The 18,425-nt window shown below is 36.0% G+C and overlaps 1 protein-coding gene across 5 annotated transcripts in view; it reads left to right on the forward strand.

Annotated features, from left to right (window-relative positions):
- SBF2 (SET binding factor 2) overlaps window positions 1-18,425 on the forward strand; it is a 255,131-nt gene that overhangs the window by 85,203 nt on the left and 151,503 nt on the right. For all 5 annotated transcript variants that reach the window (XM_056353901.1, XM_056353896.1, XM_056353899.1 and 2 more), the window contains exon 3: window positions 16,064-16,201. In XM_056353901.1, the coding sequence (XP_056209876.1) occupies window positions 16,064-16,201 (138 nt within the window). The remainder of the gene's footprint in view (window positions 1-16,063; window positions 16,202-18,425) is intronic.

An 18,425-nucleotide genomic window follows, 5' to 3' on the forward strand; every position in this document is an offset into this window, starting at 1 on the left:
TCCATGGTAACACAAATGAAAATTTTTACGTTCTAGCTATGAGTGGTTAAGTTATGAGAAGAGAGTCTAAAATTGTGATATTTTAGTAGATTGAGGTGATGGCTTGGAGAGAGCTACGAGCATTTTCAGTAGGCTTGTATGTCAGCCTATCTGTGTGTGTGTAATGGGTTGCTTTCCATATTTGCAGGGGGCAGAGAAAGTTAAACCAGGTCTTCAAAAGTCACTGCACAGTAATGATGAAGTCAATGTACTTCTACAGTTTTCTTTTGAGAATTTTGTTCCCAGGTGCAGGACTTTGCATTTCCTTTTGCTGAACTTGATGAGAACTTCATACATGAATATAGGATAATTCTTGGATGTAAGTTGTTTGGATCCATGTTAAATATTAAAAAAGAATAAGTTTTATAGAACTATAAGTATCTATGTCATCTAGGTGGCATTTTCAGTATACGCATATTTTAACTTCTTTCAGAGTTCATACTGAAATAGCAAGATATAAGCTTCAGTCTTTGAAACCAGCAGTGCAAGCGTAAGTTTTCTCACAATAATACTAAGAGGAGCTGGTTCTTTTTAAATACATTTATTTCCTAGCCCTAGGCAAAATTTTGCAAAAGATGAAATTCATTAGGACATTTGACTTTCAGGCTTATGTTCCTGTATTCAAGATTTGTGCTCAATTAAAAAGAAGTTAGAACACAGTTCTGGCTTTACATGGAGAGTTCTTTCTGTTCTGGGTGAAACACAGTTTATGAAATAAAGTACAGTAACTTTCTGACTATTTGCAAAGGTATGTGTGGGCCCATGTTTATGACTTAGTCTCTACACAATCAGTGTTTTCAAGTTACTGAAGCTTATGTTTTTAAGGACATAGTTGTTATTCTGAAAAACTGGGGGAGTAGGGAATACTGTTTCTTGAAAAAGTCTGTTGGTTTCTATTTTGGTACAAATTGAGCATAATTGAAAAATCATCTTGGCAATCTACTCTGAGTTTATCTGTGTGGGCCAAAACTGTTAGGTAGTATCTACTGCCTGTTATGCTTTCTTGTGAGAAAAATAAACTGTTTCTTAAATTTCATGGTGTTGACTAGCAAATATGGAAATAGCAGAGAATTTTTGTGATGTTTTAAAGGGTCCTGGAATCCCCAGATACCCTGAAAAATTGCTTTTCTTCTGTGCTGTTGTAGGTTGAGTGTAGGACGGCATCGTTAGCTGTTCAGATGTTGTGGGTCAACATATGTTTCCTGGTATGCAACTGCTGAAAGGGTTTTTTTTCTTGGTGGTTTTTTTTTTTTGTTGTTTTTGTTGTTTTTTTTTTTTAATGTAACCCATACAAACATTGTCAAAGCTCATATATTAGTCTTCTAATGTTTATCCAGTACTGCATAGTTATTTTCAAATTTTCACTTAATTTGTTTGGAGTTTGCAGCAAATATTTTTCGTATTATTTTTCTTTAGTATGATCTGTTTCATATTTTGGAGACTTAGGAATGTAGGAAACATTGATGCATCAGGAAATGCTGCACGCAGTGGGGTATTTCTGCTCATCTTGTATCATTACTCCTGAGACAAAATGATGAATACGCTAATATATTTGTAGGCAGCTTTTCAGTCCTTGCTGCTCAGACAAGACCGTCACAACTGATATGTCATCTTCGGCACTTATGACATAGTTGTCATCTTACTGACAAAGATTGTGCCTTGTAGTAGCATTTTATAAATGTCTTCCTGATATATTGAATTTTAGTTTTACTGTGGGTGGATAGATAAACTATAAATTCTCATTTCTCTGTTGAAGTGTTACCTGGCATTTTCTGTTGTCTAAAGGAGAGGCTCCAGACTTTTATGGCCTCATAGATGTCAGTGCTGAACTACCAATGCATTTTGGACCTTCCGTTTTGGTCTCTTTTCAAACTTGACCCATACCAGCAGTGATTTGCTTGATTGTGGGTAACTTCAAACAATTTCATGGTCTTCTAAAGATGGCTTTTGCCAATATAGTAATATTTTATGTTAGATGAGGGGAAAAATAAAAGAAGCAAAAGTAAATCAGTGTTTCACTGAAACACTATATAATTTATTCTTAGTAAATCACCAAAATCTTTCAGGTGATTTTTATGTTGCTTGTATCATGGAAGATTGAGTAGTCATTCTTTTAAAAGAACATGCTGTCCTTTTGGATAGCTGTATTGCACAAGTGATGTCCAAGTAAGTGTGGTGTGGTTATTTTTTTGGTTGTTGTTTGGGGTTTTTTTGTGGTTTTTTTTTTTTTTTTTTTTTTTTTTTTTACTTTTTATTTTTCCTGCAGATGGCTTCCTCTTGGGTATAATTTGGAATAAAATTCAGTACTGTTAAGTGTTTTGGCTCTTTATTTTATTCAAAGTATGTAAGACATTACAGATGTCTTGAAATATTCCTATTTCCTCTGTATGCTTATGGGACAGTTGAAGGGAACCCCCCATGGTTGACTAGTATTTCTATTTTTATATATAGGAGTACGACTAACATTTGATTAGTTCTGGGAAACAAATGTGTTAGTTATTGTTTTCAATGAAAATGTGATCTTTACAATGTATTTTCCTGCGTATTAATTCCTACTATTCAATACCTTCTTCTATTGTGTAAATAATTAATTGATAATAATTTAACATATGTATAATAACAACAATATATTTTCCCCGTGTCTTGTGCAGTTTGCATGACAAAGATGTGGTTTCTGTTTCTACTCCCTGTATTTTATGGGATGACCTGTAACTAATAATGTTCAATGATGTTCAGTTTGGAAGAACTGTAAGGACAGCCCAGGTGCTTTGGACATAAGAGACTGTCATTATCCTACCAGTAAAAAGCGAAGAGAACGCCTTTTTCTGGGCATGCTGTCACCGCAGAGCACACTTGGATGCAGTTGAAATGTGCAAGTGTGCTTAAAGGGGTTATTTTTTCTGCGCTTGTTAACCGCCTTGGGACAGAGGGGAGGAAAGTATGTTTTATTCCAAACAGTAAAGCTAACAGCTTACATTTTTCAGTTCTCTTAACACTGCATTATTTTAGTTAATTACCAATAACAGGTGTTTTTAAGCAGTAAAATATTTTACAAGTATTGAGTCTGACCAATTATTTTGTATTAAATTTTCAAGCCAAGGTAGAATTATCCAATCCCTACCAACCCACATGAAGAATATTTATTCCTTCATATCCAGTCCTACTCCATGCTTTCCAAGAACCAATTTTTTACTGTATGAAATGATACAACATTTTGGTATGTTGCTCATAAACAAGAAATTTTACTTTCTTTTAAAACATGTCAGTTTATATTTAAAAACTTCTTTTTGTGTGGTTTTCTGGCTTCACAGAGAAGACATATGTAATAGATCAGTTTATTTAGTCTAACTAGAGTCTATTAATTAGCACCACTGATTTGTGTCCAGCAATTCTACTTACACCATCTAGTTTCAGTTCTGTCCAAATTGATAGTGTTCTTGAGATGAGGATGAGACCAGAACATCTCCTGAGTTTAAAGGAATTGATTGCACTGATGGTACTAACATACCTTATGCTACAAAGGAAAACAGACGGGCAAAAGAAATCCTTGAATCCCTCTCAGCTTGATTTGGTAGAAAATTCCTTCTCAGCCCTTGGTTTGGCATACAACATGTAGTCACATAAGCAAGACAGGCCAGCCAGACTTCTCTGCAGTAACTGCCAGCCCCATGAAGTGCTGGATCACTGCCGTTGGCTCTCTTGCAAAAATTTGGATGCCCAATTAGTTATTCAGGTGGAAATTCTGTCTGAATCTCTATGCTTGAATGGATGAAGCTCTGAAGTATTAGATATGATTATAATCATATCATAATGTAGAGCTTCAAGTGTTCTGAGCATGTTCAGACCCTGAAAAGGAAGGAACACAAGGTTTCATGCACAGATTTCCCGGTCCCATACTGGTCTGGGCTGACATGGACTGAGTAATTTCTTCCAAAAGCTGTTCAATTTTACTTGAAGGATTGCAACTCCAACTGAGGGGGGGAGCCTAATGCTTACCCTGATAATCTGTTCCAGTTGTACATCTTCTTCGCTGACTAGAGAGTGACATCTTATTTTGAGGTTTTAATTTTTATGATGATGACTTCTGGATTTTGTAATATACGGGATACAGAACACTTCTGTGAAATTGTCCTACTACCAAACACCTTATCTACATAGAACTACTCCATGAAGTGCTTCTCAACTCTCTGCAGTAAACTAAAAAAAACCCTGAGCTCTTTTAAACTCATGATAAGACACTTGTTTCCACCTCCAGGTTGGTTGTTGGATTTTGTTGTTGTTGGTTGGGGGTTTTTTATTGTTTTGGGGTTTTTTGAGTCTTATTTGGAAAAACTGTCTTTTGCATTCTCTATACCATGTTCTGAAGTGACTTTCTTAGCAGCTCTGTGACTGCCCAGTAATGACACGTAGGAAAGGCTGAGTCTTTTTAGCTGGAAGGAAGGTGGAGAATTAGATAATGCTTCTTCAGTAGAGGTGGCTTCACTGATTTGTGTCTCTGCTAATGGTTATCATTTCCAGTCTGTCTGCAAGCTAGTCTTTTAATCCCTGGAATATATGCCATACCAATGTCATCCAATGTACTTTTAAAATATAATTGTCACGAAGTATCAAATCAAATACCTTTAGGAAGAAAAAAAGAAAAAAGTCCAAGTATACCATGTGGTTGGGGTTACACTTATAAGCTGCATTGTATGGCTATTACCCCACACCTCAAGAACTTTTTTAATGGCTTGTTTTCTACAGAAACATACCAGCAATCATTCTATTTGTATATTTGAATTTTGTCTCTGATACAGCTTCAAATAACTTTCTCATAATTGACCTGAGTTGACTGTTGTTCTGAACTAGTCTGTAATTTCCTTTGGATGTTCTTTTTACCCTTTTAAAGCATAGGAATAATGTCTGCAGTCTCTAGGCCCCTGGGATTCTCCCCTTTTGGAAAAGTTGGGGAATACTAACTTCAGTGGTGAAGTGCTTCTCAGTTTTTTTCTCTTGCATGCAAATTACTTGAGGCAGTCAGTTTGAAAACGTTGACTTTTATCAGAGGTTTTCACATTCTCCCTTCTAAATTATTTTTTATTATTCCTGTAACATCTTATGCCAGAAGCATGCTCCCCATAAAATCTTCAATGCTCTATTTTTCTCTGTTTTAATTATCACATGGTGGAGAATGGAGAACGTGTAATTTGTAGTCTTCTGTTGATAGGCAAAACTTGAGTTTAAGATGTCTTCCAAACATGGAGTATGCTGGAGAAATGCTGACAGGGAGGAAAAGCGGTTGCCTTGATTAGTTAAGAACTTACAAATAGAAACTTTCTCAGTGCCAAACCTTGCTGAAGTTTCATTTTGACAAGTTTTGGAATCTCTTATTATCTTCTTACTTCAGAAACTGCTAAATTTTGCAAACCTACTTGGAGGAAATACAGTCTCTTCATCAAAACAGCAGTTTGCTGGCAGGCCAGCCATGCACAAGAAAGCATCTACAGTGGCACAAAGCCTTTTTGTTTGTGCTGGAGCTTTTGCCAGACAAACTCTTACCACACCCATAAAGACATCCTGTAATGTAGTCCGGTAGTAGTGCCCACTGGTTGTGATACAGGCCTCAGCTTTGTGCAAAGAGAGGACAAGTATATCTCATCCTGTTGATCCAATTTTTCTGCCCAGGAAACTGGAACTCAATGGAAAGCACCAAACTTTTCAGCTGTCTTTTCATACTGCTTATTTCACTGCGTTCTTGGTGAGAGTGCTGACAGGAAATGCATTTCATATTTTCTCAACACTGTGGAAATGTAAAATTCAGTAGTAGCAGCCAATGTACAGAACTTCGTTAGTAGGATACATTCATATCACAATCCAGTAATTTTTATTTTATTATTTTTATTTTTATTTCAGGTTTTAATCTAGGCTTTTACTCACATGAGAAGATGTTTCTTTGTGAGATTTTTAGCCACATTTCATTTTCCTATGTTTATGCACTTTCTCTTCTGTTTCTTTATGGAAACTCACAACTGCAAAAGGGGAAATTGATTGTGACCGTAAGTGGGAAATGGTAACTCAAGACATACAAGAAGTACTGTTAATTTCCCAAAATGAACAGGCCAGAAATATACCACCCTTTCTGTAAATTCCTTTTCTTATTTTTAATTTAAGTTCTCTTAGCTGAATAAAGCTTTTGGTGCAGCGAACTGTAGTTACCTCCGTGCCTTGCAGCTCCGGTCAGTTTGAAGGTGATGGTGAGCAGGCTGGGTGAGGTGCAGTGCAGTGTCTGGCGGGAACGATGGCTGCCACAGTGTCTTTGGCAATGTGACAGGTAGTAGGATGCAGTCCTGGACGCGTTCTCTTCTCAGACCTTCCACTGTTCACGTGGCTAGAGGGGCTTGTGCTGGGCTAGGTGACTGCCAACCCATTTAGACTTCCCCAGGTTTCCAAAAGCCCCTTCCCTATGCCAGCCATTCTCTCCTCTTTTCCCTTATTTTCCCCTTACTAGATGTGAGCATTGGTGTTGGGAGGGACATGCTGTCTCTGACTAAACTGGCAGAAAGCTGCTTGAGGTGTGTGGTCTGTGTTCCAGATGTTGGAGGCACACTGGGTTACGACAACATTTGGATATGAAAATAAAACAGTAGGGTAGGGTAAGGTAGATTAATGTATTTCAACTTGATGTCTGGTGCTCAAAACAATTAAAAGAGGTAATGATAATTCACTGGGATAGATGGCACCGCCATTTTGCTGCTGTTATTCCGAGAGGATGGTTAGATCAGAAGACATGGATCTAGTCTCAGGAGACCCATGTGTTTCAGTCTATGGAGGTGAGGTATTAGGCACGGTGAAATTCAGAAGTTAGCTGAATCCTGTGCAGATTGAGTATGACCTACCCCAAAACATGGAGATTTCATATAAAACATGGGAGGTTTGGAGGAATCTTCCTTAGAATCAGACCTAGAAGCACATATCCCTTCCTGGTATTAGATATGCTGACTTGCAGCCTGCTGCTTGTTTTGATCTGGTTTCCTGTCCTTCGTTCTGCTGCTCCTCTGGGCACTTTCAAACTCACTTTGAGTTTCAGAGAGTAGCATTGTGAAGGGGTACATTTCAAAAAGAAATTGATTATAATTTTGCTTGGACCAAGTGCATTTTCTTCAGGGGTTATAAGGTATATATTACTGTCTATATTTTGGTCTATAAGCATATCTTCTAGTCTAATTTCTCTATTTCAAGAGCAAATTCTAACTTCTTAATTAATTTGTGTATTTCAAGACCTCCTGTTGTGTATTTTGTCATCTTGAAGCTGTTGGCATCTCTCTTAAATCTCTTTAAGTCTATTTTGCTGCAGCAGTTACAGAACTTTTAGTTGCTAGGCCTCCATCAATTCTGATCAACGTTCTTTTTAGTACACACAGCTTTACCACATACTTATGCACACCCTCACACCCATGCACTTTTTTCTAAGTGTTGAGTCTTTGAACCCTTCTCTAGCAGATATATTCTAAGGAGTTACAAGATCATGAATGCAAAAATCTTAACACAAGGCTTCTTGCAGTTTTTTTTACAATTGCTGGAGAGCAGCAGAATGTTTTCAAACATGGCAGCGAGACTGGATATGGTATTAACAGTGTGGTTTAATAACTGATTGTGCAGGTGTAAGCTATAAAAATAAGATGATGAGGACTTTGTGTATTATTCTAGTATTTTATATAACATTGACCAGTTCCTCTGGTGGAATATTTAAGTATTAAAACGTCAAATCAAAATTTATGATCATATGATTAGCTTACTCTGTGCCAATTGTAATTGTTGAGTGATGTTCATTAATTACTCTGCTGTACTTTTTTTTTTCATTCAACCAATGCAATCATTATACTTGTACATGCTGTATATATCTTTTGAAAGATTGTTTATAGTGTTATCTAGAAAATGAGTTGGGAAGTAATTGAAGACTTGAAAAAGTTTATGGCTGCTGTTGTAACACAATACTACTACTGTCAAAAGAGAAAGGGAATGAAAGAAGGCAGGGGTAGAGAAGCAGAGAAGAGAGTGCATTAGGGAAGATTAATATTTTATGCTTGACCGATAAATTAGGTATGTATAAAATGCTCATTTATGTTTCTAAATGGAAACTGTTTTTCTAGGCTTGTATACCTCAGATGACTACCAGTCTCCTCAAGTGTATAGACAGTGGTCAGTAAACATAGAAAAAAAACACCAAACAAATTACCATTGTCTTAGTGTCAGAGTGCATTTTGGAAACCACTCCTGAGCACTGAATGTTGAATAGGTTAAGAGGGACAAAGATGCTTCTTTATCCATTTTGTGCTGAAAATTGAAACACAAGCATTTAATACAAAGAATGAATTTCTTTGGTAATGATATTCTTTTTTAGTGTCCTTCTTTCAGTATTGCTTCAGAGATATTCTCAATATCAGATGTTTTCCACTCATGTTTTCCACTCGTACTCATACTTTTGTCTCATAGCCAAACACAATTCATTCACTATAGACCTGTATTCTTCAAATCGAAGTATAATTTACAAAAGTCATGCCTCACTTGAATTTATTGCTGCATTGAGATTGTCTTTTCTGCTTTCATGTTGAATATTTACTATCCAGACTTCTTGTTATTCTTTTTACCAACGATGTCATTGGCAACAATTACTGCTGACTAACAAGCATTTCTCAGTAAGAGAAATTTTAAAAGCAGGCTGTATGTTCCTAAATTTCAATTGCAAGTCCTGAGTTTAAATTCACGACTGTTTAACTTTTTGAAGTTTAAAATGTATGATGAAAAAATCAAAAATCCTCTGGCATAAAATATTTGCTTCAGACACCTAATGTATACTGATGTGCGCCTGAGAATTGCTGGTTTATGGCCCACGGCTGTCTTGCTGTCTTTGCCTGAGGCAGCCCAGAGGATGGTGGGTGGGTTGGGTTTTGTTGTGAGTGGTGGTAAAAAGGGATTCTGAGTCCAAGGGTCTCAGAACTTTAAATTGCTCTAAGATTATCTTGATGGGCACTTGGCTGAAAACAAGAGGGGGGAGCATGATTTAAATAGATGAATAAGAAGTCCAAACTATTAATTATTTGCACAAAGCCACTAATTTCACTTTCTTTACTACACATGATTAGAATATAGATGTTGGAGGTTCATTTTGAGAAGAAAACCCCATTCAGAATGTCATCATTAATCCTGTACCATTTCTGAAATAAAGGTATTAAAGTATAGTAGTTATTTGTAAATCACCACATCTGTCGTCTAGGTTGGTTTTGTTCAGAAGTAGCAAAAGATTATTTGACAGATTTTATTTATTTATTTTAATAAGGCATTGAAATGGAGCTATTAGGTATTCTAAAAGCAGAAAAAGAAACTGATTCCCAGTGGGTATAGTTTGCTTTCTAAAAGCTAGTCAAATATTTTTTCAGAAGACAAACGAGCAATATGGTCCTTGTAGAAGTGCTTTTTTTCAAGTTTGAGTTTTCAGCGTAGCAGTTCATTGTGGAAAGGTGTTTAAAATTACACAACAATTTAAAATAGCAAAGCAATGAACTTGAAACTGTTTTGGTTGTGGTTTTTTTTTTTTGGGTGGTTTTTTTTTTTTTTTCCATGTGCATCTGTAGATGTACACCCAGGCTTATATATATTGGCTAGTATGTGGGAGAGGTTAACCTAGTTCTCGATGAATTTCAGTAAAAGACTTTTCTGTCGTTATGATCTTGGAGGATGAATGAGCTGATACTAGTTGAGATGTTCCCAGATATTTTAACTTCTCTTAGACTTTTGCTTGAGGGTACCTGTGACAAGCTTGAGCATCTGATTATTGAGGATCACTTTAATCTGTAGCTCAAATTATAGAATGCCTCATCTGTCACTTGTGCAGGATTAGTGCCATTGAGAGATCTTTCAGCAACTTTCAGCCTTAGGAAGCCCAAGAATGTGGTTGTGGATCTTTTTTCTGAGGGGAAGTGTTTCTGAATGTCTTCTTTTGCCATGTTTTTTATGTTTGACTGAGAAGTTAACTACTGAGGCAGAAATGTTCACAGTATGTGGGGACAGTCTGTCCCAGGCAAGGAGGGGAAAGATTATCCACCTCTAACTCTTCTTGGATGCTAATGTCACCTGTAGCCACAAAAAATCCTCCCACCTCTGCTAATGTGATAATGTTGGCTTTTTAATGTCTTTTCTGGCTTTAGCACCCCTCTGGCCTCTGACTGGACCGGGCGGGTAAGGTGGGCAGCTGGTTTGCAAGCATCTTTGTGGCAGACCCTGGCAGCAGGTTCTGGCAGGTCACTGGTGCCATGAGGTGATGTGTAAAGGTTCATCTTGGGGAACTCTGTAGATCAGTGTATTCCAGGGTAGAAAAGACCTTTATATTTCTTTCATCATTGGAAACTTTTTTTTTCTTTATGTGTGAGTTTAATTGTTTATGCTTGATCATCAGAATATTCTACAACCCTTGAAACAGGCTTTTACCTGAAATAATTTGCAGTATCTTTTAAATGCACTAGTTTTATTTTGGACTAGGCTAAGAATAAATGTGTGGTTTCTTAGATACAAGATGTTGAAAGGCAGGAAGATGTTATAAAATTCAGTGTATATTTTGTATTCTGTTTACATTCAGAGGTATCCCCAAAGCTGCAAGTATTTCCTCAGATTTACAGCTTCATATCATTGCTTTTTTATTATGCCAGTGAACATTGTTTTGTTTTGTTTTAAGTAGAGGTATGCATCTGAAAAAAGAAAATTCCCTTTGCCAAAATTCCATACATAAGTGAATGGTGAAATGGTGAAATACTCAGCAGCTGGTGCTAGGTCATGCAAGTCCAGATGGAAAAAAACTTCCTTCACATAATGTTCAGAACATGGTCCTTTATTTTCAGGGAGGTTTGTAGAAAAGATGTTGATGATACATACACAGTTGTTTGAAAAGTAAAAGAAAGCCTACAGAAGCAGGCTTAATAAAATGAAACTTAATGCCCAGAGTGATCCACGAGAGAATCAAATGTTTGGTTAAACTGGAAAGGAGGGTGGATATCTCTGTCAGATGTCTTAAATTCTAAAGTAATTTTGGGATCTTTTAATTCAAGTCTTGTCAATGGAGTTCAGATGTTTTCTATTTTATATGCATCCAAATACCGGTGGATTTTATTTAACAAGAAACAAGGCAAAAATGTATTTTGAAGAAAATACATAGTGTGAGAATGTATTTTAAATGTAATTATTTCATTAAGTGCAGGGATCTATCTGTAATGGTATATCACAAACCTTGTCTTCTGTTCTGTATAAACTCTTACAGAAATGCTGTCAATGGATGACTTGCAGAGAACGTATCATGTTGTAAGCTTTCTGAACAAGCTTTTTCCCCTTTCTACTTGGGTAGTACCATCAGAGGCAGTGGATTTCTGATGGAAAGCTGACCAGATCATTGATACAGAAAACCATGTAAAGTGCAGAGAGTGCAGTCTTCCAGTCTGTAGTTACACAGACCCAACTAGAATGTGGGTTTGACTTTTTGTTACAGACTTGGTTGTGCTTGAGGTGGAAGCCCAGAGGTAAATGACAAAGATCTAACATGCAATTCAGCAAATGAGTAATTTCTGATCAACAGATAGAGAGGGTAAATATTATAGTTCTGCCTATTGGGCCTTGACTCTGTGTAAGCACCACTTAGCGGTTATGAAAACATCTCTGCATTATCAACACTGTTTTCAGCCCAAATCCAAAACATAGCCCCATACTAGCTACTATGAAGAAAATTAACTCTGTCCCAGCCAAAACCAGTGCATATGGTGAGGATACAAATGACTAAAACTTTTTTCTAATGAAACACTGATCACTGTATAATTACTGTTCATTATAGTAACAGTATTTAGTCTTCACTCCACACTATCCAGTCAGTCTTCTTCCTACATCCTATTTCCTCCAGTGCTTTAATAGAAATTGTGACTATTTTAACATTTTCTTCAATTTTTCAACAGATTTTAGATTGCTTCCCAGGGAAGTGGCCATAGCCTCAAGCCTTTTGGTGTTCAAGAAGCATTTGGACGATGCTCTTAGATCCTGTGTTTAACTGAGGTTGTCCTGTGTGGAGTCAGAAGTTAGACTTGATCCTCATTGATCCAGTTCAAGATAATTCTGTGATTCTGTGATTCTAATCACCAAAGCTGTGTATGATATATGTAAGGTACATGCTGATTTATGCAAATGATTTATTCTAATAGAGAAGAACAAGGCAAGGAGTAGAAGCACAGCTATGGCTCTAGGTAGGAAGGAAGGAACAAAGTTATGAATCAAGCAAAGGTGACATTTGGCTTATAAAAATTAGAAGAAACAAGTATCACTTTTAAGCATTTATTAATCATGTCAGGACTTCAGAGAGAAGGCTTGTGGTGTGACACATACAAAATTTCTAACCCAGGTACAGGGTTTAAAAGCACTATGGGTCATTTTTAAGTCTGTCTGGTTTCTTGTTTAGTTTGAAAGCATTTGTGGGAATAATTAAGAGAAAGCTCGCTGCTTTGGTGGGTACCTGCAGTTTCAAACAATCCTTGAAACGTCATTTCAGCACCCTGAACAATAAAATCTGGTATATACTCTTCAGCACAACATCTGTATCTTTGCACCGGATTTTAGAAGGTGATCAGTTGTAATGTGGAGTCAATTTGAAGCAGTCACCACCATTAGAGGCTTATTTCTATAAATAGTGAGTTGGAGTGACTTTGATAGAAGCTATGTTCTGGTTCCAAGAATTCTGTCAAATAAGTGAAACAATATGGGAGTATGTTCATTTTTAAACTTCTGTGTTTTTTTCTTGTTTACTGAAGAAGCGCATGACCTTTGAATTGCATTCACAGTGGTGGTTTTGTCTGTTTTGGTATAGCATCTGGTTTGGTAAGGAAACATTTTCTTGTTCCTGATAACCAGCACAGTTTGGCCACTATCATGGGTAGTACTTTGTTTTTATACTAGTTTGGAAAGTTCTTCTCCATCTTGTTTGCATTTCAAATATTGCACTAGTATTTATTACCTTATTTTAAGGAAACTGAGAACCATTCATTGTTTAATTCATTCAAGGAGCACGTTGTCTTTATCCTCAATCTCTATATTTATAAAATCCTTTCGGTTTATTTTAAAACACAGATTCTCTGTGTAAGCCAGTGGGTGTGCTCCAGCTGTTTTCCTTAACAATCACTAATTGTTGTTTTCTAGTAAAATAGTTAAATCTAGAAAGCATATGGTATACAGACGATCATTTTGAAATTGGGAACAGTTCTTGCTGACATGAGTAGGATTTAGACATGGATAAAGATCAAGAGATTGCTGTTGAGAGCAGCCTGCCCAGATGAACAGTCACTTCTTATAGTTAAAAATTTAGCTGTTGCTTTTCCCGTTGTGTTTCCCAGTTTACAGGGTGGATGTTGGGAAAAATTTTATGCAGTGGACCTAATGGTCTATTGGACTTAATGATAATTATGGCTTATTACAATAAAAAATGAATTATTTTGAAGTTACTTTGTTTTAAAATAAATACAGAAAGTATATTCAAAATGAACTTACCAATACCTCAAAGTTCAAAATTCATAGATTCTGTGTGTATCATGTGAAAACCAGCTCTGCATAAGCCACACATCCCAAGCTTATGTGTTTGTCGTTTGGGTGCAGAATACATTAGATGTTGTGGATTATTTGGATATACCAGCCCTTCCATACCTTTAGTAGGGTGGTGTTTGGTGCATGCAGAATGGTCCTTTGTCCAGGAATTCCAGACACTCAAAAATCTGATAGATTTCTACTTAGAGGTATGAGATGGGAAATTAACCCTTAAAGCTACAGGGCAATGGCACCAGCAAGGATCTCCTGTCAGAACTGGTAGATTTGACAGATCTGGAAGAGTGTTAAGATTGTAAACTCAAGCCTTCGGAGCTTAAGTAGTGTCAAAGTTAGGACTGCATGAACAGCCTTAATTTGACCTACCTTACATGGATGATTTGGTTTTAACAGTATACCACGGAAGGGTTTTATTTATTAAGAGAATCTTACTTCATTCTTTGTGTTTCGGCTTGTACTTCTTGAACAAACACCTATTCAGAATTTTGGGGGTTTTAACCTTATTTAAACTACAGATTACAGGCTTCGCTTACCGCACACCACCTAAACTCCGCAATACATACGGAACTTTAATGATTTTATTGTCAAACTTTTTAACGATGCTTTTGTTATAATGCCTGTATATGTTGACCATATTACATTATCTTTATGGCAGTCCTCCAAGATTAATAGTGGTATCTTCTTATTCTTAACTGACATGGGATGAAAACCAAAGCAAGATTAGGCCAGTATTATCAAAATCATGGACTAATACTGGATGTTTAGCTTGGAATGACTAGGATGTCTTTTCTCAGATTGCTTTTTGATGTTCAGGGCGCTTAGCACTTCTAAGGATGCAGACTCAGAAGTGTTAAGCTGACTATCTAGAATCTGAAGAACGTAACATGAGAAAACTTTGGTTTTGAAGATTTTCCCAGGATCATAAAATAAACTGTATATCAGAGGCAGTTTTAACTGCTGTTCACCTAAGACTACTGAGGTTTTATTGTAGAAGTTCTAAAGATGAATCTGTAGTAAATGTTTACAACTTACTTTTCATGCTCTTTCAGTTTTTATCAGCTGTCCAGGGGAAAGAAGCAACTGCTGGAAACATGAGTTTTTGACCTATCTCTCTGGTTCCTTTGGTATCAGCATTGCTTAATTATTGTAGAAAAGTGTGTGGTTTTGTTTGGGTTTTTTTGTTAGTTTGTTTTTATTATTCCTAATATGTATAGGGGCTATTACCTTCACCCCATGTAAATTCTAAGTTTATAATTTTACCACTACTAATAATGTACTTGTGAGTTTTTCATGTATGTGACTTCAGCCTAAAGAAAGAGAAACAGTGAATGCAAAATGCCATCTCAAGAACCTTCAGCAAACTGATTTCTGAATTTCAGTACACTCTTCCATTACTGGGAAGAGGTTATTAACCAATGTTGTACTCCAGTCATTTAAAGGAGAAGAAAAAACATACACTTTTCCCTTTGCTTTTGAGCTATAGTTCTCTTTTTGTTTATGCTGCTTGTGCATCTCTCTTCTGAGGTCAGAAGTGTTGTCTTTGGTTCTGGTGACTTGCACTGTCTCAGCCCTGGTCAGCTTGAAGGAATAAATACTGAAAGGACTTAGGCTTATTTCACATGTGTTTTAAGTATTGCACGTATTTGGTCTACTCATTGCAGCAAGAGATTGGAAACGTAGTATTCTAAGTACAGATGAAGTACTTGGAGAACTGCAGCCTTTTTGAGTCTGAGAAGCAAGTGATTTTCTTTGTCCCTGAGACTTAGAAAATCACGAAGCTTGAACATATTTTTCAAGGAGTGGCAAAACTTACATCCCTGCTATGGGGTGACCTCTTACAAAATTTCAGATGTTTACGATGAAGTTTATAGAGGTAATCGATAAATGGATGAAAAATAATGCTCTATAAATAGTCCTTTGTAGGAATAAGTATTGAATAATTTTGCAAGTAGGTGTAAGTAGAATATCTATGTTTGGTTAGATAAATTATTAGATAAATAAGTGGAGAAATTTAAATATTTAGTGACATTCCGAGACACAACAATTTTAGCTTCAATTCTAAACTGTTATCCAAATGAAACCTGCGTAATGTGTCAATTTATTCCTGTTATTGCCTGGTAAACGCTGCAAAGATAATCTTGAATACTGAATTCAGAGGAACACATCTTCAGTTCATAGAGTTTATTAAATCTCCCTTGATGTCTATAGAGCTAGATTTATATCAGTCTGACCAACTCCAAGAGCTATTGGGTTTTTCCCATTCTCTCCAAATATTGCAAGCCTGCATATGTTCACTTTAAATGAAAAATGAAATGAGCTGCTTGTTTCAGATAATGTTCTGTTATTTCCTATTTCTTGTAACAATTGATATTACAGCTTAACTATATGTCTCTTTTTCTTTTCTTTTTTTTTTTCTCCGCATTAGTTTTGCCAACCTGGAGGATGGCAGCTTTCGAAAGAGAGAAAACAGCCAACGTTCTTTGTGGTGGTTTTGACTGATATAGACTCAGAGAGGCACTACTGTTCCTGCTTAACTTTCTATGAAGCAGAGATTAACCTGCAGGTAAAAACATTTACAATATATAATAAAAATGCAGCAAACGAACAGATTAATGTTCTAGAGCACAACTTTAGAAAATATTTTGCTATTCCTGGTAAGGTTGTATTTTTCTGCCATACAGAAATGCATGCATTTTTCTGCAAAGGTAAGCTTGATGTACTTGTTTGTGTTCTTTTTTGTTTTTATCTGCTTTGAAAAAAGACCAGCCAAAAACATTTTGGAGAATTTTTTTTTCTCTACCACTTTTTTTTTTTTTTTTTTAAACGGGACAGCCAATATGGTGTTCCTTTCATTTACTTCCGTGTTTGACACAGCATGAATGATTCTCATCTTTGTTCTAGGAAAAAGGTTTATTAACTTCTGCTCCCTCTGCTGGCCAACACTATCAGGCCAGCACAGGACAAACGTACAGAAGTGTGCTGCAGTGTATATATGTATTTGTGTAAGTGCATTTACTGGCAAGATTTTAAAACTGATAGTATAATTCTTCAGTTTTTAGGTAGGTCAGATTTTGGGTGTCAGCTACTTGGCGGTGTTTGTTTTAAACATGTGTTTAATTATTTTTGGGCAACCTCAGTCTTTCAAAAATAGACAATTTGTTTCCTATTTGATGTACAGTACTTCACAGAATCTCTGCTATGACATAATACTTGGAATCTTTAGAAGGTAGAACCTAATCCAATATGTAATTGTGGACTGTAATTGCTATGTTTTGAAATATTTTATTTCCCATATGAAAATTAAAAAATGAGTAAAACCTTGGCATTAAGTATATTAAAATCAGCTAAGATCAATTGGCTAAGTAATTTTTTGCTCTTTTAGTGAAGAACTGTAACATTATTTTAGAGAAAATGCTTTTAATAATCGAAGTGTACTTTGTTTATTCAATACTGGAGTTGAAATGGTCCCCTATTTGTAGAATATTTATTTGTAGAATAATTAAAAGATGTAGCATAGTAATGATAATAATGTTATGCTTTTTCTAGGCACGGTTGGAAGCCAGGGAATAATAGTTGTTCTTATTTCATTAACACTACAATTTAAGTGGATATTTTTGTAGATTATTAAAAGGAGTTAAAAGCAGAAATGTAACAAAAATTAGATATATTTTAGTCTTAAATTTTAGTGTAGGTCAACTGACATCTTCCTATTAGAATTTTGTCATTATTTAATGTCTGTCATCCTCCGTTTGTTTTTATAAGCAGTGTGAAATATTCTATAGTAATTCTTTCCCAGCTGATAAAAATTTACAATGGCTGACTTTTCTTCCACTATGTATTTCATAGCATACACTAAATTTAGCAAACTTGTAATTTGTCGTGTGGTTTCTAGCAGCTGCTTTTGGTTCACTATCCCCATCTTTCAAGTAATGCTCATCACAAAATATCCAGTCTTAACTAAAAGTTTTTTTTCTGGTATTGCCTAAGTGTTAATAAAAAGAAGAAAAAGAAAAGGCAAAAAAAAAGCCCCAAAACTGAGTGCAGCAGGATGTTGGTTCTCATAATGCCATTCCTGGCTGTGTTGTAAAGAATGCATATTTTTCAGATGAACTTGCTGTGGTGAAATTTATTCTATGACTGCATTGTTTATAGCCAAACTTCCTGTTTCTTTCTAAAACCCAAAGAGAATAATTGAACGTGTCCTGTTACATGGTCATTAGACAAGAATTCAGCACATGTACAATCTGTAATGAAACATAAACTCATGAAGCATTGGGCTATGAAAGTAATATTGATTTAACCATTCAGATGCATGCCTCATTAAACAAACAGTCCATGAAACATAGTGTCCAGGACATGAAATCTGGACAGTACTCTTCACAGTTTAAATACAGTTCAATTTTTATTTTTTTTTTAAATGGACTGTTAGAACTCACTAAGACAAAAGTAAGATTGAATTTCCAAAAAGGAAAAGTTACTTCTTTCTCAGTAGCCTTCACAGGTAAACTTTGCTGATACACGAGACTGGTTGGAGTTCAGCTAGAGCAGATTAGTGGTTTGGCTTGGCAGAATCATCTTAACAAAAAACGAATCAAATGCATGGAAGTTTCTGTGGTTAAACAAACTGCATAGTGAAAACAAACGTTAATTTCTCAGCTTGTGAATGTTAGAAGAGAACTATCAAACATTTTTTGAGCTTTCTGCATAATAGTACAAGAACCATTTTGACACAATGGATCAAGCTGGATCTGAGAAGGCTACTTCTGTCATTCTGGCTCCCTTTGTTC

This window comes from Falco biarmicus, chromosome 10 (genome assembly GCF_023638135.1).
Source record: "Falco biarmicus isolate bFalBia1 chromosome 10, bFalBia1.pri, whole genome shotgun sequence".
Taxonomy (NCBI): Eukaryota; Metazoa; Chordata; class Aves; order Falconiformes; family Falconidae; genus Falco; species Falco biarmicus.